This window comes from Neovison vison, chromosome 7, assembly GCF_020171115.1.
Source record: "Neovison vison isolate M4711 chromosome 7, ASM_NN_V1, whole genome shotgun sequence".
Lineage (NCBI taxonomy): Eukaryota > Metazoa > Chordata > Mammalia > Carnivora > Mustelidae > Neogale > Neogale vison.
This window is the reverse complement of record NC_058097.1, coordinates 26,457,580-26,478,925: the sequence shown is the minus strand read 5'-3', so window position 1 is coordinate 26,478,925 and position 21,346 is coordinate 26,457,580. Positions and strand designations below refer to the sequence as shown.

Here is a 21,346-nt window from a genome sequence, read left to right as displayed (position 1 = left end):
AGGGCGGCGGATCTGCTCTGTGTCTGGGAATGGCAGGTCCGCCTGCGGCCTGGGGCAGCGGCTCTCAGGGCTGCTGTCAGCGAGGGTCTGGCTCCTGGGGGTCAAAGGGCAGCATTTCAGCCTCTTCTGGGGTCAACTTCCTGTTTGGGAGAGAAAACAGAAAGACCCCCGGCAGGAAACGGCCCTCTTCCCACAGCTTCCCCCCAGCCCTTGGGCCCTGGCTTGTGGGGAAAGCCCTATGGCCGGTGGCTCCCTATGGCTGGGACTAGCCCACTCCTTCCTTTCCCCTCAGAGCCATTGAGGCAGCTCCCCTCTGCAGGCACGCGCCTCAGTGTTTCCTTGCACACCGCCTGAGCACAGGGAGCTCACCTCTTACGCTGGCGAAGACCATGCGGGCAGATCCTCTCTCTGCAGAAAGCAGGCCTGCTGCCGAGGATTCATCTAGAGAATCTCATTAAGGGCAGGGGTCTCAGTGTCACCTCGACCTGCACATGCCAACATGTAGGCTACTGTGTTCTGAGTAACAGTTTCCACCAGATTTAACAGAGATCTGCTGGTTATAGAGGGCTTAGAAATGAAGTTTCAAAAATAAAATTAAAATTACCTGCAATTTCATTACCTAGAGCAGGGCTGGGGAAAGAGAAAAGGATTTATTATTTATGGTGTTTATACCCACCTCCGGTCGCCTGTACTTCATCCCTTGGGACAGAGCCCATCTGGCAAATCCCTCCTCTCCAGGGCACACTTTTAAGTACTTTAATAATAACTAACCTTTACTGAGTTCCAGATGAACTCATCTTATTCTCCTGACACCTGTAGGAGACGCCTCAGTTTACAGAGGGAGAAATTGAGGCTCAGAGAGGTCAGGTCACTTCCCCATGGCTGCACAGCCAGGAAGGGGCAGGGACAGAGGTTTGAATCCATCTGGTGCAGGCTCGCAGTCCCCTGTCCTCCAGGTAAGACACACACCAGACCTTTCCTTCCCCATGCAGGAGGTGGATTCCAGGCCACCCAGCGGCTCAGATGCTCATCCATTCATTCTTTCTCACATTTGTTCATTCAGCAAGTCGCTTGACGTTTGGGAGCTCAGGCTGGGTGCCGGACCCAGGCTGACTGCTGTCCCCTACACCTCCTGTCCCCACCTGCCACACTCTGAGGACTCTGCCTTGAGAACCCGAACTCCATTTATTACAAAAGACTGAGTTTAGCACATTGTCAACAGCTCTACCTCACCCCCAAGGTTCAGAGAGGCAGCCTGGGTTGAGGTCCCCACAGCGCCCTTTGACACCCCCTTGCCCCTGCACGAAGGTCCTGGGTGGACAAGAGTGCTGAGACTGGGTCCTGGAGTGGTCCCGTGTTTGCAGACCAAACAGATCCAAGGACCCCACGCACAGATGTGAAATACACACGGATAATGTATACAGGGGCTGTGGCTTCCCCTCCACGGGGTGTTGCTGGGATGGGACCATCGGCGCCCTCCCTGGGAGAGGACGACGTCTGCCACAGCGGGGAGCGCGGCTGGGCAGCTGTGTCAGCTGGAGCCGCCGGTCAGCCTGGGCACCCAGGGGCCTGTGGCCACAAGCGGGTCCTGTCCGGCCCTGGGAGCTCTAGGCCACCTGGATCTGCAAGTCCTCGTCCTCATCCAGGTCGCTGGCTCCGTCCCCGGCCTCCTCGGTGCCAAAGCGAGCACTTCGGATCTTCCCGAAGAGGGGGGCGCTCTGTTGCTGCCTGCGGAGCCTGTGGGCCGGGTGACAGGAGGGTCGGGGACAGTCAGTTGATCGTGGGCGCTACAAACAGCTCGGCCCTTCCCTAGCATGTCCCTGCTGCTAGGCACCTGCTGGGGCCTTTTCCCTCCAGTTCCTCATGTCACTGCATCTTTCCAGAAGTCACTGGGATGACGGAGGTACTACCCTCACTTGACAAAGAGACTGAGACACCAAGAGGTCAAGTAATGTGCCTATCCCCCAGACAGCAGGGAGTGAGGCTGGGCTCTGCAGTGGGCTGAGGCCGGAGAGATGAAGCAGCCCCTTAAGGTCACCGTGCTAGGATTCGAACCCACACCAGGCTCAAAGACCACAGGGAGAAAGTCTGGAGGTGGAGGAGTCGGTGGTCTCCTTTACCCTCCACGACAATGACAAAGGGCTCTGCCCTAGCTCTTCCCCACTCTGAAATTCCTAAAGCCCCAGTTTATGAGGGCTGGTGGAGGAAATGCCCATCCCCCCAGCCGAGGGGCAGCCTTGGCTCCATCTTACTGGAAGGCATAAATTATTAACACGGCGGGAGGGGCCCAGGCGGGGGCCTCCATTACTGCGCCGTGATTTAGTGAGCTGTCCCCGGAACATTAAAGCACAAAAAGTTGGAAAATAAAACGAGGCAGCGGTCCTGGGCAGCCCTACCCTCCCCGTTGGAAGTACTCAAGAGGCTGGGCACAGCCGGTCTGCCCATTTTGGAATGAACGGGGCCGAAGGACGTGGCCAAACAATACTGCGGTAAAGCCCAGGGCTCGGCGGTCCCTGGGGGTGGGGGGTCGGGGGACAGAGCAGGCAGCGCTGGTCGGACATGAACTGTGACCTGTCATGCCTGGGCCCTGTGCAGCATGTTATGGGTAGCATCCCAGGTAGATGGGGACACTGAGGCCAGGCTGGCTATGTCACACAGCTGTGAGGCCTGACTCTGTGGCCTGTATTCCGAGTCACAGAAACTCAGCATGTGGCAGCACGTAGTATAGGCTCTGTAAATCATGGCACTGATGGCTGGGGGGTTGGGGGCGATCTTGCCGGACCCCCTACCCCAGCAGTGTGGCCGTGGACACACCCTCCCTCTTAGGCCTTAGTTTCCTTCTCTGCCAAGCTTCCTAGAAAAAAATATCTTCCACTTCCCTTCTCTTGTAGAAGTGTGATTCTTGGTGGCATAACGTGGGACCCAAATAGAAGACCCCTCTTCCCCCAGCCCCCAGCAGCCCCCTGGGGGGAGTAGCAGCAGCAACAGCTGACAGTTCCTCAGCACTTACGACAGGCCGGGAGCTTTTACGAGCTCCCTGAATTCTCATAACAAGCAAGGGTTAAGAAGTGTATCATCCCCACCTTACAGAGGAGGAAACAGACACAGAGAGGCCAAGCGAGTGATCCAAGACCACACGGGCCATTTCCACAGCTACTAAGCACAGATTCCCACCCACCTGGCTGCAAAGCCCCGTCCCTCTATCCTCTGACATCACCAGAAACTGCGAGTGAGAGCCTGGCACAGGAAGTCAGCAAGCGGTCCTGACACTCCTTGCTGGTGGGGCGTGTGTGGAGTAAGGAGGGCCTTGGACTTGGCTCTCTGTCACCGTATGGGCCTAGGGAGAGTGTTGGGAGAGGGGCACTTTGGAGTATTGGGATGGGTGGTCAGGGAAGGGAGGGAGAGTGTGATGGGTGGGTGGGTCCCGTGGGTGTGTCCCCCACAGACCCTACGGGGCACCCTCACGAAGGCTGCAGCTGATGGCTTGGGCACACCATTAGGGCTGAGGCTCCTCCACGCTTCCCTGCCTTCCCATCGCTCAGATCCCAGCTGGCCTGGGGTCACCGCAGCCCAGGGATCCTGGGGGCTGCTTGTTCTTCCTATCCATGACTCCCCAGACCCTTACGCCCTGCCTGCTGCCCCACCTTGGACCTGGCCTCTGGCCCTCCCTCCTCCCCTCTCACTACCCACCCACCTGCTGGCCAGCCAGTTGCACGCACATGATTCCAGGGCCCCCAGCTGGTCTCACTTCCTGCACTCCCTGTCCCTGCTTTCCTGTCCCTGGCCCTTCCTGCCTGGAGGGGACAGGATTCTGGCCCCAGGGGCCCCAGATCTCTTCCTCTGCTGCCTTCCCCTCTAGCCTGGGCTGGGAGGAAGTCTCTCCTTGGCCGGCTTCTGTGTCCTGGCTGGGACTAACCCTCCAACCCCCTGGAGAGGGCGGCACGCCCACCTGGACTGCAGATGCTCCAGCTGCACTTGTAGGTTCTCGCTCTGCTCCGTCTGCTCATCTAATGACCGCTGAAGCTTCCGGGCCTGGTTGTGGGCCTCGTCCAGCTGGCAGGGGAGCAGGGCCAAGAGCGTGAAGGTCACCTTGAGTCAGTCTGGCCGGCCATCTACCCGGGACCGGCCACTCCTACCATCCTCTGCCTTTCCCAAGAGAAGTCCGTATCTGTCCTTTGAGGCCCAGACCAAGGCCCACCTCCTCCAAGGTAGCATGCCTTTGCTCCTCACCATTCCCTGCTGCCCCTGCCTTCCAAATTTACCCATTCTCCCATCCACCCAATCATCTACCCACCCATCCATCCACCCACCTATCCACCCATCCATCTACACATCTATCCACCCATCCAACCAGCTATCTACCCATCCATCCACCCAACCAGCCACCGATCTATCCATCTATCCACCCACCCACCCATCCAGTCACCCACCCATCTACCCATCAATCTACCCACCCAACCATCCACCCATCTACCCACCCATCCACCTAGTCACCCACCCAACCACCCATCCATCCACCCATCCAACTTCCCATCCAGCCACCCACCCATCCACCCAACCAATCATCTACCCTCTAACCCCCCAACCACACCTCCACCCACCCACTCACCCACCCACCTAGTCAGTCACCTACCTATCCACCCATCAATCCACCCACCCACCCATTCAGTTACCCACCAATCCATCTACCCTTTCACCCATCCATCCAATCACCTACCCATCCACTCACCTAACCACCCATCCATCCACTCATCTACACACCTATCCAATCACCCACCCAACCACCTATCCAGTCACCTACCCCTCTACCCACCTAGTCACCCATCCATCCAAGCACCTGTCCATCCAACCACCCACCATCCATCTACCCACCTATCCAGTCACCTACCCATACATCCATCCATCCGGTCATCCCCCCATCTACCCATCCAGTCACCCACCATCCATCTACCCATCCACCTATCCATCCTCCCATCCAACTACCCATCCAGTCACCCACCCCTCTGTCTATCCACCCACCCACCTGTCCAATCACCTACCCATCCACCCATCCATCCAATCACCCATCAGACATCTCTTGTGACATCTCATCCATCCTCCTTCCCTCCGTCTCGCCCTCTGGTCCCCATCCACCGGCTCCTCTATTCTTTCACATATCCATTCGTCCATCCGTGGAATTACTTTGTTGTTCCATTTCCACGTCTACGTGCTACACAGACGACCTGCATGTCCACCACTTGTCTATCCATTAACCTATTCAGCTGCTCGTCCCTCCCACCCATCCATTCTTCCCAAGCACCTATCCACCGACCACCGGACGACCGCAGAGGGACCCGAGAAGGCCGTGCGCCCCCCTCCTCCGCTGCCGAGGTCTGAGGCTGCCCTGCGGGCCCCACAGGGGCTCACCTCGTCCTCGGCCTGGGCCAGCTCCTTCTTGAGCTCCTCCACCCGCAGGCGTAGCTTCTTCACCTCCGCCTCGTGCTGCTCCACCCGCCGGTTGGCGTGTGCCAGCTCGGCCACCTTCTCCTGAAACTGCTTCTTCAGCTTGCCGTGCACATGCTTCAGGTCGGCCAGCTCCTGCGGGGGAGCACGTGGGGTCATAGGGCGCCCATCGGCTCCCGGCTGCGAGGCTGGAGGGGGCACGGGTGCGGGGCATGGCCCCAGGGGACGCCCGGCGGGAGCGGCTTCCGGGGCCATGGCTGCCTCTGTCCTCCCCCACCACCGCCCCCCCCCCCCCCCCGTGTGCAGGAGCTCGACACACAGTAGGTGCTCTGCCCCGGCCTTGGCCAAACCGCCCGCTACCCAACCTTGTTCTTCTCGAAGAGCGCAGCCTGGCTGGCCCGCAGGTCACAGTCTAGGGCGCTGGCTGTCTGCCTCCGCCTCCGGGCCAGCGCCTCCTCCAGGTCCCCGACCTGCGCCCGCAGCTTCTTGTTCTCGCGCTCCAGGCCCAGCTTCTCAGTCTCCAGCCGCTCCCGGCGACCCCACTCAGCCGCGTTCTCCGCCTGCAGCCGCTCCATCTACCACAGTGCAGGACAGGGTCAGGGCTCCGGGGGGAGAGGGGGCAGAAAGGCCTGAGCTGCGTGCTCCCCATCCCTACCTCCCCCTCCAGAGCCATTTTTGGCTCCAGGAAGCAGATCCAGCTGCGGAGCTATAATTAACCTGGGCTGATATCACGGTGTGCAGGATGTGAGGGTGCTTCTGGTCTCTGTGTAGGAGAAAGGCCTGCTGCCCCCCCGCAGACCACACTACCTTCCGGGTGTGGCTGGTTCCTGCCTCAGCGCACAGACCTCCTCCTTTTCCCTCTTAGAGGAGTGGTTGGCTGATGGAGGCCAGGCCCCTGCCTCCCCCCACCGCCCCCCCGGCCAGCCCCAAGCCCTCTCAGGTCCCGCAGGCGGCCTCACCTCACCCCTCAGCTCTGCCATCTTCCTGTCCATGCTGGACCGCGCACCTAACTCGTCCTCCAGGTCTTCGGACATGCGACCCAGCTCGTCCTGGTGGGCCTCCTTCAGGATGCTGAGCTGCAGGACACAGTGCAGCCAGGTTCCGTGAGAACCAACTGGGTACATCCCAGAACCGGTGCCGGGGCAGGAGTGCTCAGCAAGGAGCCTGACGTGGAGCCCCGATGTGCCCTCCGGTATCCAGAACAGAGCCTGAATCTGACTGCTGGTGCTGCTTCTGGCATTTCACACCTCCTACCTCATGGCCATCTAGCCTCCCAGCATCCACTTGGGGCCCCTGTCACCCCACCTTCCATAACAGTAGCTCAGAATGAGCTCTTTAAAAAAGATAAATCCAACCACACCCCCATCCCTGAGTGCCTTAGCATAAGGCCCGACTCCTTTCTATGGTCTCCCAGTATGGTTGGACCCTTGCCCATCTCTCCTCTTAGTTCACTGTGCTCTAGGCTCGAGTCCTCAAACACACCAAGTTTCTATCCACCACTGGACCTTTGCACATACAGTTCTCTCTACCTGGTACACTCTTTCCAAGTTGTTTTACAGGATTGACTTTTTACATTCTTGGGCTTTGGCCTAAATGCCCCTTCCTAAAGGGAGGCCTCTCTCCTCTTCCCTGACTACAAGGGGTGTTTCCTTTACTCTTGGTCCCACCCCCGCAACTAGCATGTGCGCACAGGAGGACAGAGCTGTCCACCTTTGTATCCCCATATGGCCTTGGCACTGGGTAGCCCTGGGAACTGACTGAAAGCACTCTGTGTATCTGAGCAGGTCTGTGTGTGGGTGCGGGCCTGGCCACACGAGGATTGCCTGGGGTGACTGTGGCATGGCACGGATGTCCTGTCGTATAGCAGGAAAAACAACAAACTATCACTGTGTGCGATGAAATGAGTAAGCTCAAATCACTGAGGGAGAGCAGCCAGTTATGAAAGAGAATCGTGACATCTACCTGCTAAACGGAACATTCATGTTCTATTCACTTCTCCAGAAAGCATTCCATTTCCTAACTTGGAAAGATTAAAAAGGCAGATATCCGGACCCATCCCCCAAAAGATGCTGCTTCTGGAGAGTGAGGGTTTTAGGATTTTTCCTGAGAGAATCTACCGTGAGATAGTCTTGGTTGCTTCCAGGGCAATTCCAGGCTCTGAGGTCTGGGGGAATCTTTGCTCCCTCTAGAAATGCAGCCTGTCCCGCAGACTTTCTCTGGGTGGCTGCGCCCCCTGGTGGCCACAGAGGGCCCGCACAGGAGGCAGGACCTCGATCTGCCCTGAGTCCTCAAACTGCATTGGTGGGATCTCCTCTCCGCCAGGTGGACCTTCGGTTTTGTCATTTATAAAATGGGGACCTCAGGGTCCAGCTTCCTTGACTCCCTGAAGCATCACTGAGATGGAGGAATACTAGAACTCATGAATGCTACCCTTCAGCGTGGACTATAAAGCCCACTGAAGTCTGGCTCCCTCGGAACCTCATCTTTCACCTACTTCCCTCCAGCTACACTGCCCTCTGCTTCCTGCACATACTAGGCTTACTCCGAACTCAGGACCTTTGCATGCGCTGTGCCTTCTGCCAGGAACTCTGCCCCCATAACCTCTCAAGGATGGCTTCTTTAGGTCTTGCCTCAAATATCACCTTCTGAGAGGCCATTCTTTTTTTAAATTTTAACTTATTTACTTACTATTTTCTTATTTTATTTTCTTAGAAATGTCATTCTTGACCCACCATCCCATGTCTCTTATTCTGTCTGACACCTTCCTAGCTTATGAATTTCTCTGCCTGGTTACTGCTGGTATGCCCTGTGCCTCACCCACAGCTCCCACAAGATGCGCTCCTGGAGACAGGGACACTGTGTGCCCCAGCACTCAGAAGAGTGGATGGTGCGTGGCCAGAGCTTGACAAGGAATGACTGAACTCCCTCCTTTCTCCCACTCCCGCCGCTGAAAGTCAGCAGTGCGATGCTGCTTCCTCTAGGAAGATCACCGTCTCCAGCACTCACCTGCTTGAGCATTTCCTGCTTGGTCTTGTTCAGTTCCTCGTACTTGATCTTCCACTGGCTCAGCTCCCCCTCCAGCTTCTCAATGTTCCTGCTTAGCGCCAGTTTATCCCTGGAGAGAGGAGGAGAGGTAGACATGGGGGTGAGCCCACTGAGGCTCTCTGTTGAGAGTCCTCCCGCGCGGCGTATGCCTGGGGAGCTGGTGTCCGAAGTCCTTGGCTCGGCATTCAAGGCCCTGGAACCCCACATTGTGGCAGGCACCCCGATTTTGCATTCCTTTGGGAGCTGGACTCCCCACCCCCTGCACAACTGCAGGTGTCCAGGGAAGTATGTCCAGGGTGTCCAGGGATGCGGGAAGGTGACCAGGACTCCAAGGCACTGGCTGTGCCTGGCCAAGAATCTCATGTTCAACTGCCAAATAGGACCTCTGTTTCTGTTTTATGTACTGGGGTTGCCTGTAAGGCTTGGTTTGAACACATGGTTCTGGGGTCAGAAAAGCTGGAAAATGCTGTCCAGTGGGTCTCAGATGGAGGGGTTCCCTCTTGTTATCATCACTGGGTGGAAGGTTCTCCTACGAACCTCACTCTACACTCTGCTCTGCGCAAGAATGAGATGCTGGCAGTAAACAGTATGGGGCCTGGCCCTAGCACACAACAGGTGCTCAACGAAGAGCAGTACTTACCCTCACTCCTCAGCACGCTGTGCCTCATGGCCCCCGCCACCAGCCTCCCTCTCGGGAGCCCTGATCTCTCACGCCTCTAATACGGGCTTCTCAGAGGAGACAGGGCACCCTCTAGGAGGCGTTTCTGGAAACCCTGCATGACCGGCTCACTTGGTGGGCAGGGACAGGGGTGCCTACGTCCTGCATTGAAGGCCCAGGGCCATCCCGCGCCTCCAGGGATGATCTTGCATCCTCTGTCAAGGGTGCCCAGTCGGACACCCCCGGGTGTGCAAACCATCTGAACGCAGACCCTCGCTCTGATTAACACGTGAACAGAAAGTATCTTTTGTACTCACAGCCCTTTCCCAGGAACAGAATCACTGTATAAACTGAGGGAACGGTGTGCTTTGCTTGATTCAGAACTTTCCCAAAGGCTGTTCCTCTCTCAGGAAATCTTGTCACCATGAGAGTGCTGGCATATCTGAGCGGCGGACCCTGCCCGCCTGCACCTGCTGTTTTTGTAGCTGTCCCGGGAGGTGACTTAACTGAGCCCGTCCACACAAAGCCTGACTTGGAGGATGGGCTACGGACATATTTACTGGGAGGGTTATCAACACTACCCCTCTCTGTAAGGGCTCCAGATTCTGACCACATCTGCCCCTCGAACACCATGGATTTCAACCGCATGAGTCCACTTACGTGCTGATCATTTTGATAAAAATGGTACAGTACTGTATTTTCCTTTCTTTTTCTTAATGTTTTCTTTCCTCTAACTTCCTTCATTATAAGAATACAGCACATGATACACAAGACATACAAAATACATGTTAGTCGACTGTTTATGTTAACGGTAAGGCTCTGGTCAACGAATTAAGCTTTGGGGGATCAAATTCAAGGAGTCAGATTTTCAACTGCATGGGGGTGTGTGTCAGTGCCTCTGAGCCCCACATTGTCCAAGGATCGACTACACTGCATTATTTCTTCTAGTGGAGCCAGGCTTGAGTGCGTCCATGTCATAATATGTACGTTTTGTTACAAATTCCCCTAATTTCTGCTTTACATTTTAGTTAGCAAAACAGGTTGTTTTTTTGCCCATCTTGCTTAGACAATTTTATGGTCTCATAACTCTTGAGGCTAGAAGTCCAAGATCAAGGTGTCAGGAGAGTTGGCTCTGAGGCCCATGAGAAGGAACCTGTCCCTTTGCTTCTGGGAGTTCGCGGTCCATCTCTGGTGTCCTTGACTTACAGAAGCCTCTCCCGGTCTCTGCCTTCACACTATCTATGCATTTAATTTCTGGACGGATAGGGAGTATTACAAAATGTTCATTAGAATCAGGCCTTGCCTGACCAAGGTCACCGGTGACCTCCACGTTCTATATCCACTGGTCAGCACCTTGTCCTCGTCCTCCTTGACCAGCTGCTCCCACCCTCCTCTGTGAAACAGGTGCTCCTGGTTTCCCTGACCCTTCTCAAACTTCCTTCTGTCTCTTCTGCTGCTGGGCTCGTCTTCCGACTCTAAAGCCAGAGGGCTCCAGGGCTCCATCCTCTGACCTCCCTCACCCAGCTCATGGCTTTTGAAATCATTTATTCCCTGCCGAGTCTTGCATTTCTACCTCCAGCCCAGATCTGCCTTGTGAACTCCGGACTCATTCACATACCCAGCTGCTGCCTCCTTGTTGTCTCAAATTCAACTAGTCCAAACCCGAATTCCCATCTGCAATCCCTCAACCTCCCTGACCCTTCTTCCCTGCTCTTCCCTTTGCCCAGGACGTGCTCCCCGCTCTGGGACGTGAGCTCCATGAGGCAGGGAGTGGGGAGGGTCGGGAGCACAGGTCTGACTCAGAGCAAATGCATGATATGTATGTTATTTGAATAAATAACTTGCATTGGTTAATAAATAAGGTTAATAAAACAAAACTGCATTGTTCCAGTTAGAACACACTGCTCTGAAATTCCAGGCCTCAAGACTCAAGAGTGCCAGGCACCTTCAGTGAGTTTCACATTCTACAACACAGACTTGCGTTCTGTGATTGTGAGGGGGCCCGCCGCTGGGGCTCTGTTTCTCCACCGTGACTTACTCTCGCTCCTTGAGCAGCACCTTCTGGGACTCATCCAGCCGCAGCCGCAGGGCGGTCAACTTGGATGCATCCTCCTCAATGGTGGCTGTGTCCTCCCAGGGCAGCCGGCTGCGCTCCTGGCGGCCTGAGCTGCCCCGAGGGCCCCCGGGCCCCGCACTGCGTGCCTCCCAGCAGCCCTCAGGCTCCTCTGGTCTGCTCTTCAGCAGGCTCTCCACTAGCTCCAGCTCCTGTAGGGACCAAGGTGGAGGAGTGGCTGTTGAACCCTCACCCTCTTGGCTGACCTCATGGCCTTTCCCAGACCCTGGGTCTGGGATCAGCTTGGTGGGACAAGTCATAGAGCCTTCTGGGTCCCACCCCTTCACCTCTTGGAACTGTACACAGAGTCAGCCACCACAGTTCCCTGTATCCTAGAAGATGGCCCTGGACACGTGGTGAGCTCCCTGTCATTGGAAGCATGCAAGCACATGGTGGGACACTGATGTGAATGGATGTAGAAGCAGGGACTCCTACAATGGATACGAACCAGATTCCCTCAGAAGGAATTCTGGCTCTAAGATTCCATTCTTCAGGTGCAAACACTAAGGCATCAGGAGATAAGTGACATCAAAGATGCATAGAAAGCCCCTGTGAGCAGAACCAGCTCCCAGAATGGAAGCAGTGAGGGACTGTTAACTCAGTGCCAAGCCCCTGAGCTTCCCATTCCTCTTTGCCCCTCCAGCCTGCCCTGCTGCACCCAAGGCCTACCTCTGAGCACAGACCTGAGACACATCCATGGCCTCTGTTCCAGCCTGGATTCCCCCGTGACCTTTCTCGATGAGTCTAGGCCAGCTCCTTCCCTGTCTGGCCCTCAGTTTCCCTATCTAGATGGGGGCTTCGAATGCCACCTGGTCCAAAGCCTTATTTTATAAATGGGGACACAGGGAGGGAAGGGACTGGCTCTGGGCCACAGAACACAGAAGTGGCTGGGTTGGAGAAATGAACTCAGACTGTAATGCCAAGGCTCCCCACGGTACGCGTCACCTCCTGGAGTGAGACTGACAACCGCAGCAAGCACAGGGCAGGAACAGCACAGTAAGGCTGGTTGACAGGGGCTGTCCTCTGCCCCAAAGAAGAGCAATGAAGGAACGCCACCTGGCCAACCCAGGAAAGTGGGGGCTTCAGCCACTGTAGGCAACAGTGCCCACTCTAGCCTACGGGGGTGCCAGGGGCTGCTCAAGGGAGGGGAAGGGGCAGCCAAGAATCTTAGCTGGAAGAGCTGGACTGTCTGGGGATGGAGCCCGGGAGGCCTCCCGAGCCTGGACTCGGCTCCTAGAAGGTCTGCTGGGTCAGGAGATGCTGCCCTCCACAGCCACCGTTCACGCTCCGGCCACACTGATGATTGCCGCGGACTCTGGAGGTCACCCGGGTTAACTACCCAGCACTCCAGTCACCAGAGGGGGTACCCTGGTACTTAATCTCCCTGCGCCTCAGTGTGCCCATCCACCAAGCAAACACCTTGGGATTGTGAGAACTGCACATGCCGAGCTTACTGCCGTCTGCAGGAGCCCACAGAATGATGGGAGTGGCCATGCCCCGCCTCTGGGCCTCTGCACGTCTAGAACACCTGCCTGCACACTGCACGGCCAATTCCTCCACATCCTCCTAGCCTTGGCCGATGGGACCTCTTCTAGGAAAGCTTCCGTGAAGCCCCCTCCTCAAAGCCTGGTTCAAGGACCTTCTCTGTGCTCCTAGTGCCCTGACAACCTCCCACCTCTCAGCTCTGACTGATGCGGGTTATAAATGTTGACCCCCTACACCCGCCTCCCCAAGCCGCCCCCATTCAAGCTGAAGGGAAGAACAGATTCCTCTCTGTTGCTAATAGATGTCTACCAAGCACGAGCTTCCATCCCGCTCCTGCTGCAAACGGACGATTTTAAGGTTCTGTTGACTGCTCAGGTGTGGGAGTGGAAGGCCCACCAGATCCCCGCCTCTCCACCCTAGGGATCTCCGGAAGAATGCTGTCCTGAGGTCCCGAGGAACAGAGGCAGGTGCAGCTGAGTGAAACCTCCCAGGGGACTGAGCCCTTCCTATCCCCCTTTCTCAGTCCTGCCGCACCCCTTCCGGGCCCCAGAGCCAAGGGCCCTGCCCACGAGCCCGCCCCCTCGCCGGATCCACAACCCTACCGCCGCGCACCTGGCTGCCCTGGGGCACTTCGGACCCGACGTCGCGCACGGGCTCCTGCTCCCTCTCGGGCTCGGGCTCCGGCCCGTCCGGTGTCCTGTCGGCGGCCCCCCGGGCGCCCCGCAGCCGCGCCAGCTCGCGGCCCCGCGCCTCGCACTCGCCCTGCGCCTCCTGGCGTTCGCGCCGCGCGCCGGCCAGCTCCTTGGTGAGCGCGTCGAGGCGCTGGCGCAGCTGGCGCACCTCCTCCCGCGCGCGGTTGCGCTCGGCGCGCACCTTGCTCCACTTCTCGCGCCAGTTGGCCGTGCAGTCCGACCACCAGCGCATGGTCTTCTCCATCTGCGCCGCCCGCGCGCGGGCCTCCTCCAGCTCCCGCAGCCGCAGCTCCTCGCGGCTCTCCCAGTCCCCGTCGGCCAACAGCGAGGGCGCCGGCGGCAGCGGCAGGGCAGGCGGTGGCCCCGGCGACGGCGTGCCGCTGGGCGGCGTGGGCGGCAGCGAGTCGGCCGGCCCCATGCGCTCCGGAGACGGGCTGCCTAGGATGGTCAGGAGGCTGCCCTTGGACAGCTGCGGGGACTCCGCCAGCCGGGGGCTGGGCCCGTGGCTCATGGTGCGGCCGAGCGGGCGGGCCCCGGGTTCCAACTCCGGGCGGACTCAGGGGCCCGACGGGGGATGCCTTCAGTACGGGATACCACTGTGCATGCTGACCACGGCTCTCCACTGCTCTCCTGGCCACTGGGTGGGGGAGGCCTCCTCCTCCTACTCGCACCTGTGGGAGAACGCAACTGTTAGAAGGCTGTGGCCCCCATCTGTCCATACCCGTAAGATCAGCCATGGGAAGGGCGAAACAGGCAGCAGGAAGAGCATGGGCAAAAGCGAGAGAGAAACGGTCTGCCCCAGGAAAGCCCGGGTGAGGCTGTAGTGGTGAGCGAGAGTGGGCCTGTAACCGCTTCCTCAGGGGCCTCCAGACACCCTCCTGCAGACCCTTCACCCTGCAGCCAAGGAAGCTGATCTCAAACCCTGACCTGCTGTCCCTGACCTTCAAGTCCCACGTGATCCAGTGAAGGGCTCCGGCTACTCCCACATCTCCACCCAAGTGCAGCATGCTTGCACAACGGCATTGCTGCCTGGACTCCCCTCCCTACCTCTTCCTGCACTGGGCTCTCTTTTCAGCTTTAAAATGTATCTGAATTGGGGCACCTGGGTGGCTCAGTGGGTTAGGACTCTGCCTTCAGCTCAGGTCATGATCTCAGGGTCCTGAGATAGAGCCGGGCAGCAGGGAGCCTGCTTCCCCTCTCTCTGCCTACTTGTGATCTCTCTCTAATAAATAAAATCTTTAAAAAAAAATGTATCTGAGTTATCACCTCCTCCTAGAAGTCCTCCAGGACCATCTCAGGCCAGCTGGCCTGCCCCGCCTGTGTCTCCATCACGAGTGTAACCAACCTCACCTACCATTTATCTGCGTCTCCTCCTGCTCCCCATCCTTACCCAAGGCTGTGAGTTTGCTGAGGGCTGGGGCTGACTCCTGGCCATCCCAGCATAGGATGCCAATGACAATAACATTTGAGAAAGTCTGACTACAGGCCAGGGGCCATGGCCATGGTGGTCTTCTGTGAACTATCTGACTTACTCCTCTCAATAGACTCAGGGGAAATGGCTTCCATTTATCGCAGAAGAAAAAGGGAGGCTCAGAAAGGTTCAAGCCCAGATTTGATTCCAGGTACAGGGTGAGGTGAGGGTGAGGTGTGTGGTGAGTGCGAGGCATGCTCTGGGGTTAGGATGGAAATAAGCCAGGGTCTAGATGGCAAGGGTGCAGCATGGTGAGAGGTCCCTCTTCTGGGCTCTGCTATTCTGGATCACATCACTTTAAAAGATACGAGATGCACGTCCTTCTCCTCTCTGTCACCAACCCGTCACCCTCTCTCTCCATGGTGGTCTTGCACTGACCCCCACCAGCAACCCCCGGGCCTCCACCTCAATGGCCAGCTCTTCCTCTGCTGGGCACTGCTGGTGAGGCTCTCATCAGCACCACAGCCAAGGGCCTCAGCACTGGCTGCTCCCAACACAGTCCGGCCAACTGTCTCTGTCCCCTCTAACCATCTCCCACCTCCAACCACTCACTCTCAGCAGGTGATCTAATATCAGAGTTGACAGCAGAAAAATGGAAGCCATCACATGGGGACACCCTCCAGGTCCTGCCCCCAGGACCATGGCCTCCTCCTCCCTGCCTCTAGGAGGCTGAAAAGGCTCTCCCTCCCTCCAGCCCAGGCTGTGCTCCAGAACCCCCCTGTGCCTCTAGAAGGATATTCCTCAGATAACTGAGACTCAGCCTGGTCAAACTGGAACTCCTCTCCATTCCTCCCACAACTACCTCCTCCTTCTGGATGCCCCCTCTGGGAGAAGAGCACCTCCTCACTCCTTCATGCTGTGGAGGATGATCTGGAATCTGCTTTCTCCCCGCAACCCCCACCCTGCCACCTCCAAGTCCTGTCCGTCTGTCTGCCACACATCACAAGGAGCTAGCCACCTTCCTCCTACGTGGCCACTAGCCTGTCAAGCCACGACCATCACCTCCCACCTAGGCAACCATAGCCACTGCCTCCCTGCCCTGAGTTCCCCTGCAAGCTGTGCCTTCTTCAAATCCATTCTGAACAGCAACAGCCAGAGGGAGTTTTTACAAATGCCAATCTGATTGGGCCGGGGCCACACCCTTTGTTGTCAGCAATAGCTGGGACAACTTTCTAGTGTCAAGTCCAAGCTCCCGTTCTCTAGGAGTCCAACTCCAAAATTTCAATCCCGAGAGCAGCCCCCTGATCCCACACTTGTTCTCTGTCCCTCCTGCCCACTTGTTGTCCTCTTCCCTTGCCCAGCTCCCATTCCGTGGCCCTGATCTGGCCCTGGCCAATGCCTTTGGTGCCCCAGCCCCTCTCTTGTCCTCTTCTCTCCAGGCAATGCCAACCCAGGGCACCTCCCCAGCTCTATCTTGCCTTCCCCCATCCAAGCAGGAACGGCAGATTTTCCCACCAGGTGGACAGGTGTCAGGACCGTTAGCATCTCAGAGTGTTCAGTGATTCTACTGCATTTCTCTAGTCTGTTGGCTGTTTGTTCATTGTCTGCCTCCCTGCCAGGCATCAGTTCCAGGCTCAGCTCTGTCACCAACCTCATGTAAGCCACCTGCCCCTTTCTGGGCCTCAGTTTCTCCACCTGCAGAATGGGTCTGCGGTGAGGGTAAGGGAGACCTTGCGCATGATCAAGGGGTCCTTCAGATTCACGTGGACGCTAACACAGTTCCCAGGCACCCCCTGCCCCCAGACTCATGCTTGGTAGGTGGGGGGTTGGGGATTTGCATTTTAGTAGTCCAAGCTGGAGATACTGAGTATTTGGTGATGCCCTGTTACCACCCAGAGTTTCATACATATAAACATGTATATAAACATACATATAAAAATGTATGTCTCAATGCCAACAACATCCGTGGGGAAAAAGTCACACATACAGGCACGGCCATGTGGAGGGAGGTTCCACCTCCCCATATTCCGCTAACTCCCTGGCAGGCTGCACGCCCTCTGACTCAGTCTCCCCACCTGTGCGGTGAGGTGGCTGGCCCAGATACCATCTGCAATCACAGACATCGTTGTTCACCCGTACACACGTGCAGACACACAGGCAGTCCCATGCAACGTGAATATAGATATGAAGACCTGGGCAGACACACATGCCCTCAAGGATGGCCCCATGTGCCCACAGCTGTATGGCTGCAGAGACGCTCACCTCGGAACAGAGGGTCACAGATGCACCTGGAGACACGTGCAGCCAACACACAGCTGGATACACACAGACATGCAGACACTCATCCCCAAGACAAACGCGGACACACACGAACACACATATGGGCACTCACACTCCTCCTCTCCCCGTTTTCCTGGCCCAGCTCCATGAGGAGAAGCTCTTGGAAAAGAAAAACAATGTGAGAGCCTGAGGGGGAGGGGAGGAGGCAGGAAATCCCAGTGCCAGCCCGGAGCCCGCCACAGCCGCACTGGTTATAGGGAGTGGGGGGAAGGTCCTCCAGGCTCCGTCTGTTGGGCCCTTCTGGCCACCCCTAAACGGAGAGGGTGGCAGGGACGGGGGCCAGTGCCATATCCTCGCTGTGTCCGGGAGCTACCAGGCCTGGCATGGGGCTCGGTGGCGTGGGGGCGGGCTCTGTCCAGGAATCTCCAGCCTGTCATGCAAGGGGCAGGCAGGCGCCGCCCAGGCCCCTAATGGCTTCCAGGCGCCCACGCTAGAGGCAGGGGTGGGCTCCAGGCTCAGATCCTGTTGTCCTTCCCAGCAGGCTGTCCCACTCCCTCCTGGTGGCTGGGGGAAAGAGGAGCTCTGAACAGCCCTTCTGCCTTTCCTCCTGCAAGCCCAGGGTCCCCTGGAGGCTGTGTGTGCACACATTGGGGAAGGGGTGGGGGTCCCAAAGCTGGTTTTCTTGAGAAGCCCACTGACCAGTACACCAAGAATCCTGCACCCTGAGTAGATTCAGGGCAGATGGACCTTGCCTAGCAACGCCTTCCCTCATCCCCCCCTCCACCCCACTCCAATCCCACTCACATAACACAGCCCTGGGGAGACACTCACACATAGCCCTAGTAACCGACGCAGTCACTGAAAATCTTGCAACACAGAAGCTCAGCTTACAGTTACAGAGCAGATTCTGGCTGCCCTGTCCTGCCCGTCCCCTCCCCACCAGGCTCAGTACCTTCTTCCCATAGGGTGTGTGTTTTTTGTGTGTGTGGGGTGGATTCCTCTAGGGTGTAACCACCCCACAAAGAGCAGGTCAGGGAGGGACCAGCCACCACAGCCCTCAGAGAGTCTTCCCTGCCCCACCTGCCCCTCTCCTCCCCTCTCCTGCCTCTCACCAGCCAGATGGATCTATTCCTGCTTTAATCCTCACAGTTTCTGCTCATCCTGCTCCCCCAACTCAGAATGGCCCCTCTCCCCACTCCGGACTCTGATGAAACCCTCACCTGTCCTTCAAGCTCGGTTCTACCACCTCCAGGAAATGCCTTGATCTCCTCAGCTCCAACTGCTCCCCAGGGAGCACAGTCCTACAAACTGTCACGGCCAGATCTGGCCAGCTGCTCTCTCCTCTTGCAACACACGCCTCTTTGATCCAGATGGGACACTTGTGCTACCCACAGCTTCTAGGACAGGCCTTGGATACAGGATTTGCTTAAAACTGGCTGGTGGGGTGGGCAACTGAAGGCTAAACCATGACCTTGCATCCCCTTAGTTGGGCAGTCCTCCCAGTGGGGCCCACTCTCACAGCCATCTTCATTGCCCCAGGCAGCTATTGGTCCACTCCAGGACAGAAACTAGAATGTTTCCATCCCCTACTTGCTTCAGGGTAGGCTCTCATCCCCCTTGTTCACAGAAAGTGACCAGTGGTTCCCGCTGCTTGTGAAACCGTTTAGAAGGTCTCTCCCCGCTTCTTTCTCCATCAGCAAACTCCTACACATCCTTCAAGACCCTCTTCTGGGGAGCCTTCTCTGATTTCACACTGAGTATTCTGTATTCAGTATTCACACAGAGTATTAGTGTTCCCAAAACACTGGCACCTCCCTGTTCTTCAGTAGTAGTCACAAGTAATCTTGGTCTCTCTGGCTGTTAGCACAGGGTCCAGCATACAGCAGATGCTGCATAAATGCATTCTAGGCTGATAGATAGAAGACGGATGGTTAGGGGTCTTCTAGTGAAGACGGAAGACTGAACTATCCTTAAGGATAAGGAGTCATTTTGTGGCCACGCTCTGAAACAGACAAGTGTCTGAAACTGTCTGTGGCCAAGGTCAAAGGCAGAGGTCATTTTGTGGCCAGGTCAGGGATCAGTCCTCTTACCCAAGGTAGCCTAACTGGACAACTTTGTTTTTTCCTTAGCATGTTTAGATGACGGTCAATATCCAGTGAGAGAAGTGAGCAAAGCTGAAGTCTGGATGTGGGCCAGCTGAGGGGCCTGGGGTTTGCCAGGTGGCCCAACTCTTCCCTCAAACTCAGAACACTCCTCCGTCTTTCTAGAACCTTTCAGGTGGCGCTCTGGAGCTGCCCATGGCCACAGGCCTGGCTGTGGGCAGGGAGCAGAGCCCGGCAGGAAACCGCAGAGGACAGCCTGATTGGATAAATGCAGGGTCCAAGGCTGGTCAGCCCACAGACTGTGGGCACCTGTTCCTCGGACCTGCTGCCTGGGCTCCAGCCACTGGATCACCAGGAGAGGACTGAGAGGAGTGAGGGAGGTAAGCGGGGCTGGCAGGCTGGACCTGAGCCCCAGGGTAGGCACCTCTGGCCTGTCCCAGGAATCCCCATCTCAGACCGAGGAGCCACTCGGATCTCAATGTGATCTAGATGTCCTAGACCACATTGAGAACTCCTTTCTTTATAACCAGCCAGCTTAGGCCCAGAGGAGTGACTACTTGCCTACAAAGGGGACCAGCAGCAACGTGGGGGTGACCTGGGGGGTAGGGCTGGAGTGCTGGGATTGGCTGCTTCCTCTCCTGGGATTTGTCTACCTGAGGGCATGAGTTCCCCTGGGAACACTTACAGGGATGGGGGTCCTCGGGCATCAGGCCAAGTGGCCAGGCATAGCTGGTATGGGAGAGAGTGAGTGTGTCTTTCATGGGGGCCAGCCGGCCTCTCAGCAACTCCTTCAACTATTCTCTCTGGTAGAAGGGACATCCCACCAGTCCCCGCTGTCACTGATAGGCTGCGTGATCATGGGCAACTTTCTGCCCTAGCTGGGACTGTTTCCTTGCCTGTACCGTGAGGAGAGGCACTAACAAGATTCCTAAAAGCTCTGTCCAACAAGTGGGCAGACCCTGCGCCAACCTGAACCAACCTGAACCAACCCAACCCCCATCTAGGTCTGTACAACCCACCCTTAAGATACAGAAACCAGAGCCGGGGCGGAGAACGGGCTTGCCAGCTATCACCCACCCGCACCATCAGAACGGTGAGGCAACTGAGGCCCACTCCAGTCTCCTCGCACTGGGCCATCGCTCTAACTGCCCCAACTCCTTCCAGGGCTTTCTGCCCTCCCACGCCACAAGCCGCGTCCGCCCTCACTTCCTTGCCCCCTCACCAGCCTCCCCAGTCCGGCAAAGACGCCCCGCTCCCTCTAGCGGCAGGCGGAGGGCAGAGGGGGCTGCCGACCCCGCGCCGCGCGGTCCTGCCCACCTCGCCGCGCGGCTCCCATTGGCGGCCACCGCGGGCCGGGGCGGCAACGCCGTGCTCCCATTGGATAGTGCGCCCGTCCATCCCGCACTCGCCATGGTGACCACGTTGGGTCCCCCGGGAGAGTTCCAAATTCCGCCCCCGCCCGCCGCCCCCCTCCCGTCCTGTCCCGGCCCGCAGCATTCCGTAGGAGGCCCTGCCCCCCCCTCACCAGTCCCCGCAGCCCCTCCACACCCGAGGTCCAGGGTCCCGGGAGGTGGGGGGAGCCCAGGCAGGGGGCTAGGAAGTTCTGCTCGGAGTTTGGGGGTTGCTGCGGACGCTGAGCCCCTCTCCTCCAGCACGCCCCCCAACTTAACCCCTTCCCTCCCGCGGAAGGTTCGCTGTCTGGAGGGAGTTCCCGGGACACAGTGGCTTGCCGCCCCCTGCACTGCCGCCCTCGCTCACCTCGGCCGGGGACCCGCGGGCTCCGGATGTCCGACCCGCTGCGGCTGGGCGGAGCGGGCACGGGGCTTGCTGCGGCCGCCGCCTGGAGGGCCGAGGGAGGGCCGCCGAGTCTCCTCCTCCCTCCGGGGGGGTGGGGTGGGGAGAGAAGACGGCGGGGCGGGGGCCGTGGGTCCCGGCTAGCAGCGGCCCTTGTGTGACCCGGGTCCGCCGGATCGCTGGGTGGGGGCACCAGACTGACTCTGGGGCAAGGGGCGCGGGCCGGGGCGGAGGGCTCTGCTGGAGAGCGAGCAGGACGCGGCCAGAGGCCCCACCCCCGCTTGGGGCCGAGGGTTGGGGGACGGAAGGCAGGGTCTGGGGGCC

At 57.9% G+C, this 21,346-nt stretch overlaps 1 protein-coding gene across 1 annotated transcript; it reads right to left on the bottom strand.

The window, feature by feature from the left end:
* Positions 1-1,166: 1,166 nt before the first annotated feature.
* CCDC102A (coiled-coil domain containing 102A) lies at positions 1,167-21,045 on the bottom strand. Its single transcript, XM_044256073.1, has 9 exons — positions 20,987-21,045; positions 13,356-14,106; positions 11,184-11,410; positions 8,449-8,557; positions 6,402-6,518; positions 5,808-6,017; positions 5,407-5,577; positions 3,950-4,053; positions 1,167-1,737 (listed from the first exon to the last, which is right to left on the bottom strand). Exons 2-9 carry the CDS (start codon positions 13,944-13,946, stop codon positions 1,608-1,610), a joined length of 1,659 nt encoding a protein of 552 aa, XP_044112008.1. The 5' UTR covers positions 13,947-14,106; positions 20,987-21,045; the 3' UTR covers positions 1,167-1,607.
* Between the last annotated feature and the right edge of the window lie 301 nt (positions 21,046-21,346).

Excerpts from the sequence above, each read along its gene's own strand:
- CCDC102A (XM_044256073.1), bottom strand. The coding sequence starts at position 13,946 with ATGAGCCACGGGCCCAGCCCCCGGCTGGCGGAGTCCCCGCAGCTGTCC. Across the intron at positions 11,411-13,355 it reads AAGTGCCCCAGGGCAGCCAG|GAGCTGGAGCTAGTGGAGAG; the intron begins GTGCGCGGCGGT and ends TGGTCCCTACAG. Across the intron at positions 6,519-8,448 it reads AGCAGGAAATGCTCAAGCAG|CTCAGCATCCTGAAGGAGGC; the intron begins GTGAGTGCTGGA and ends TGTGTCCTGCAG.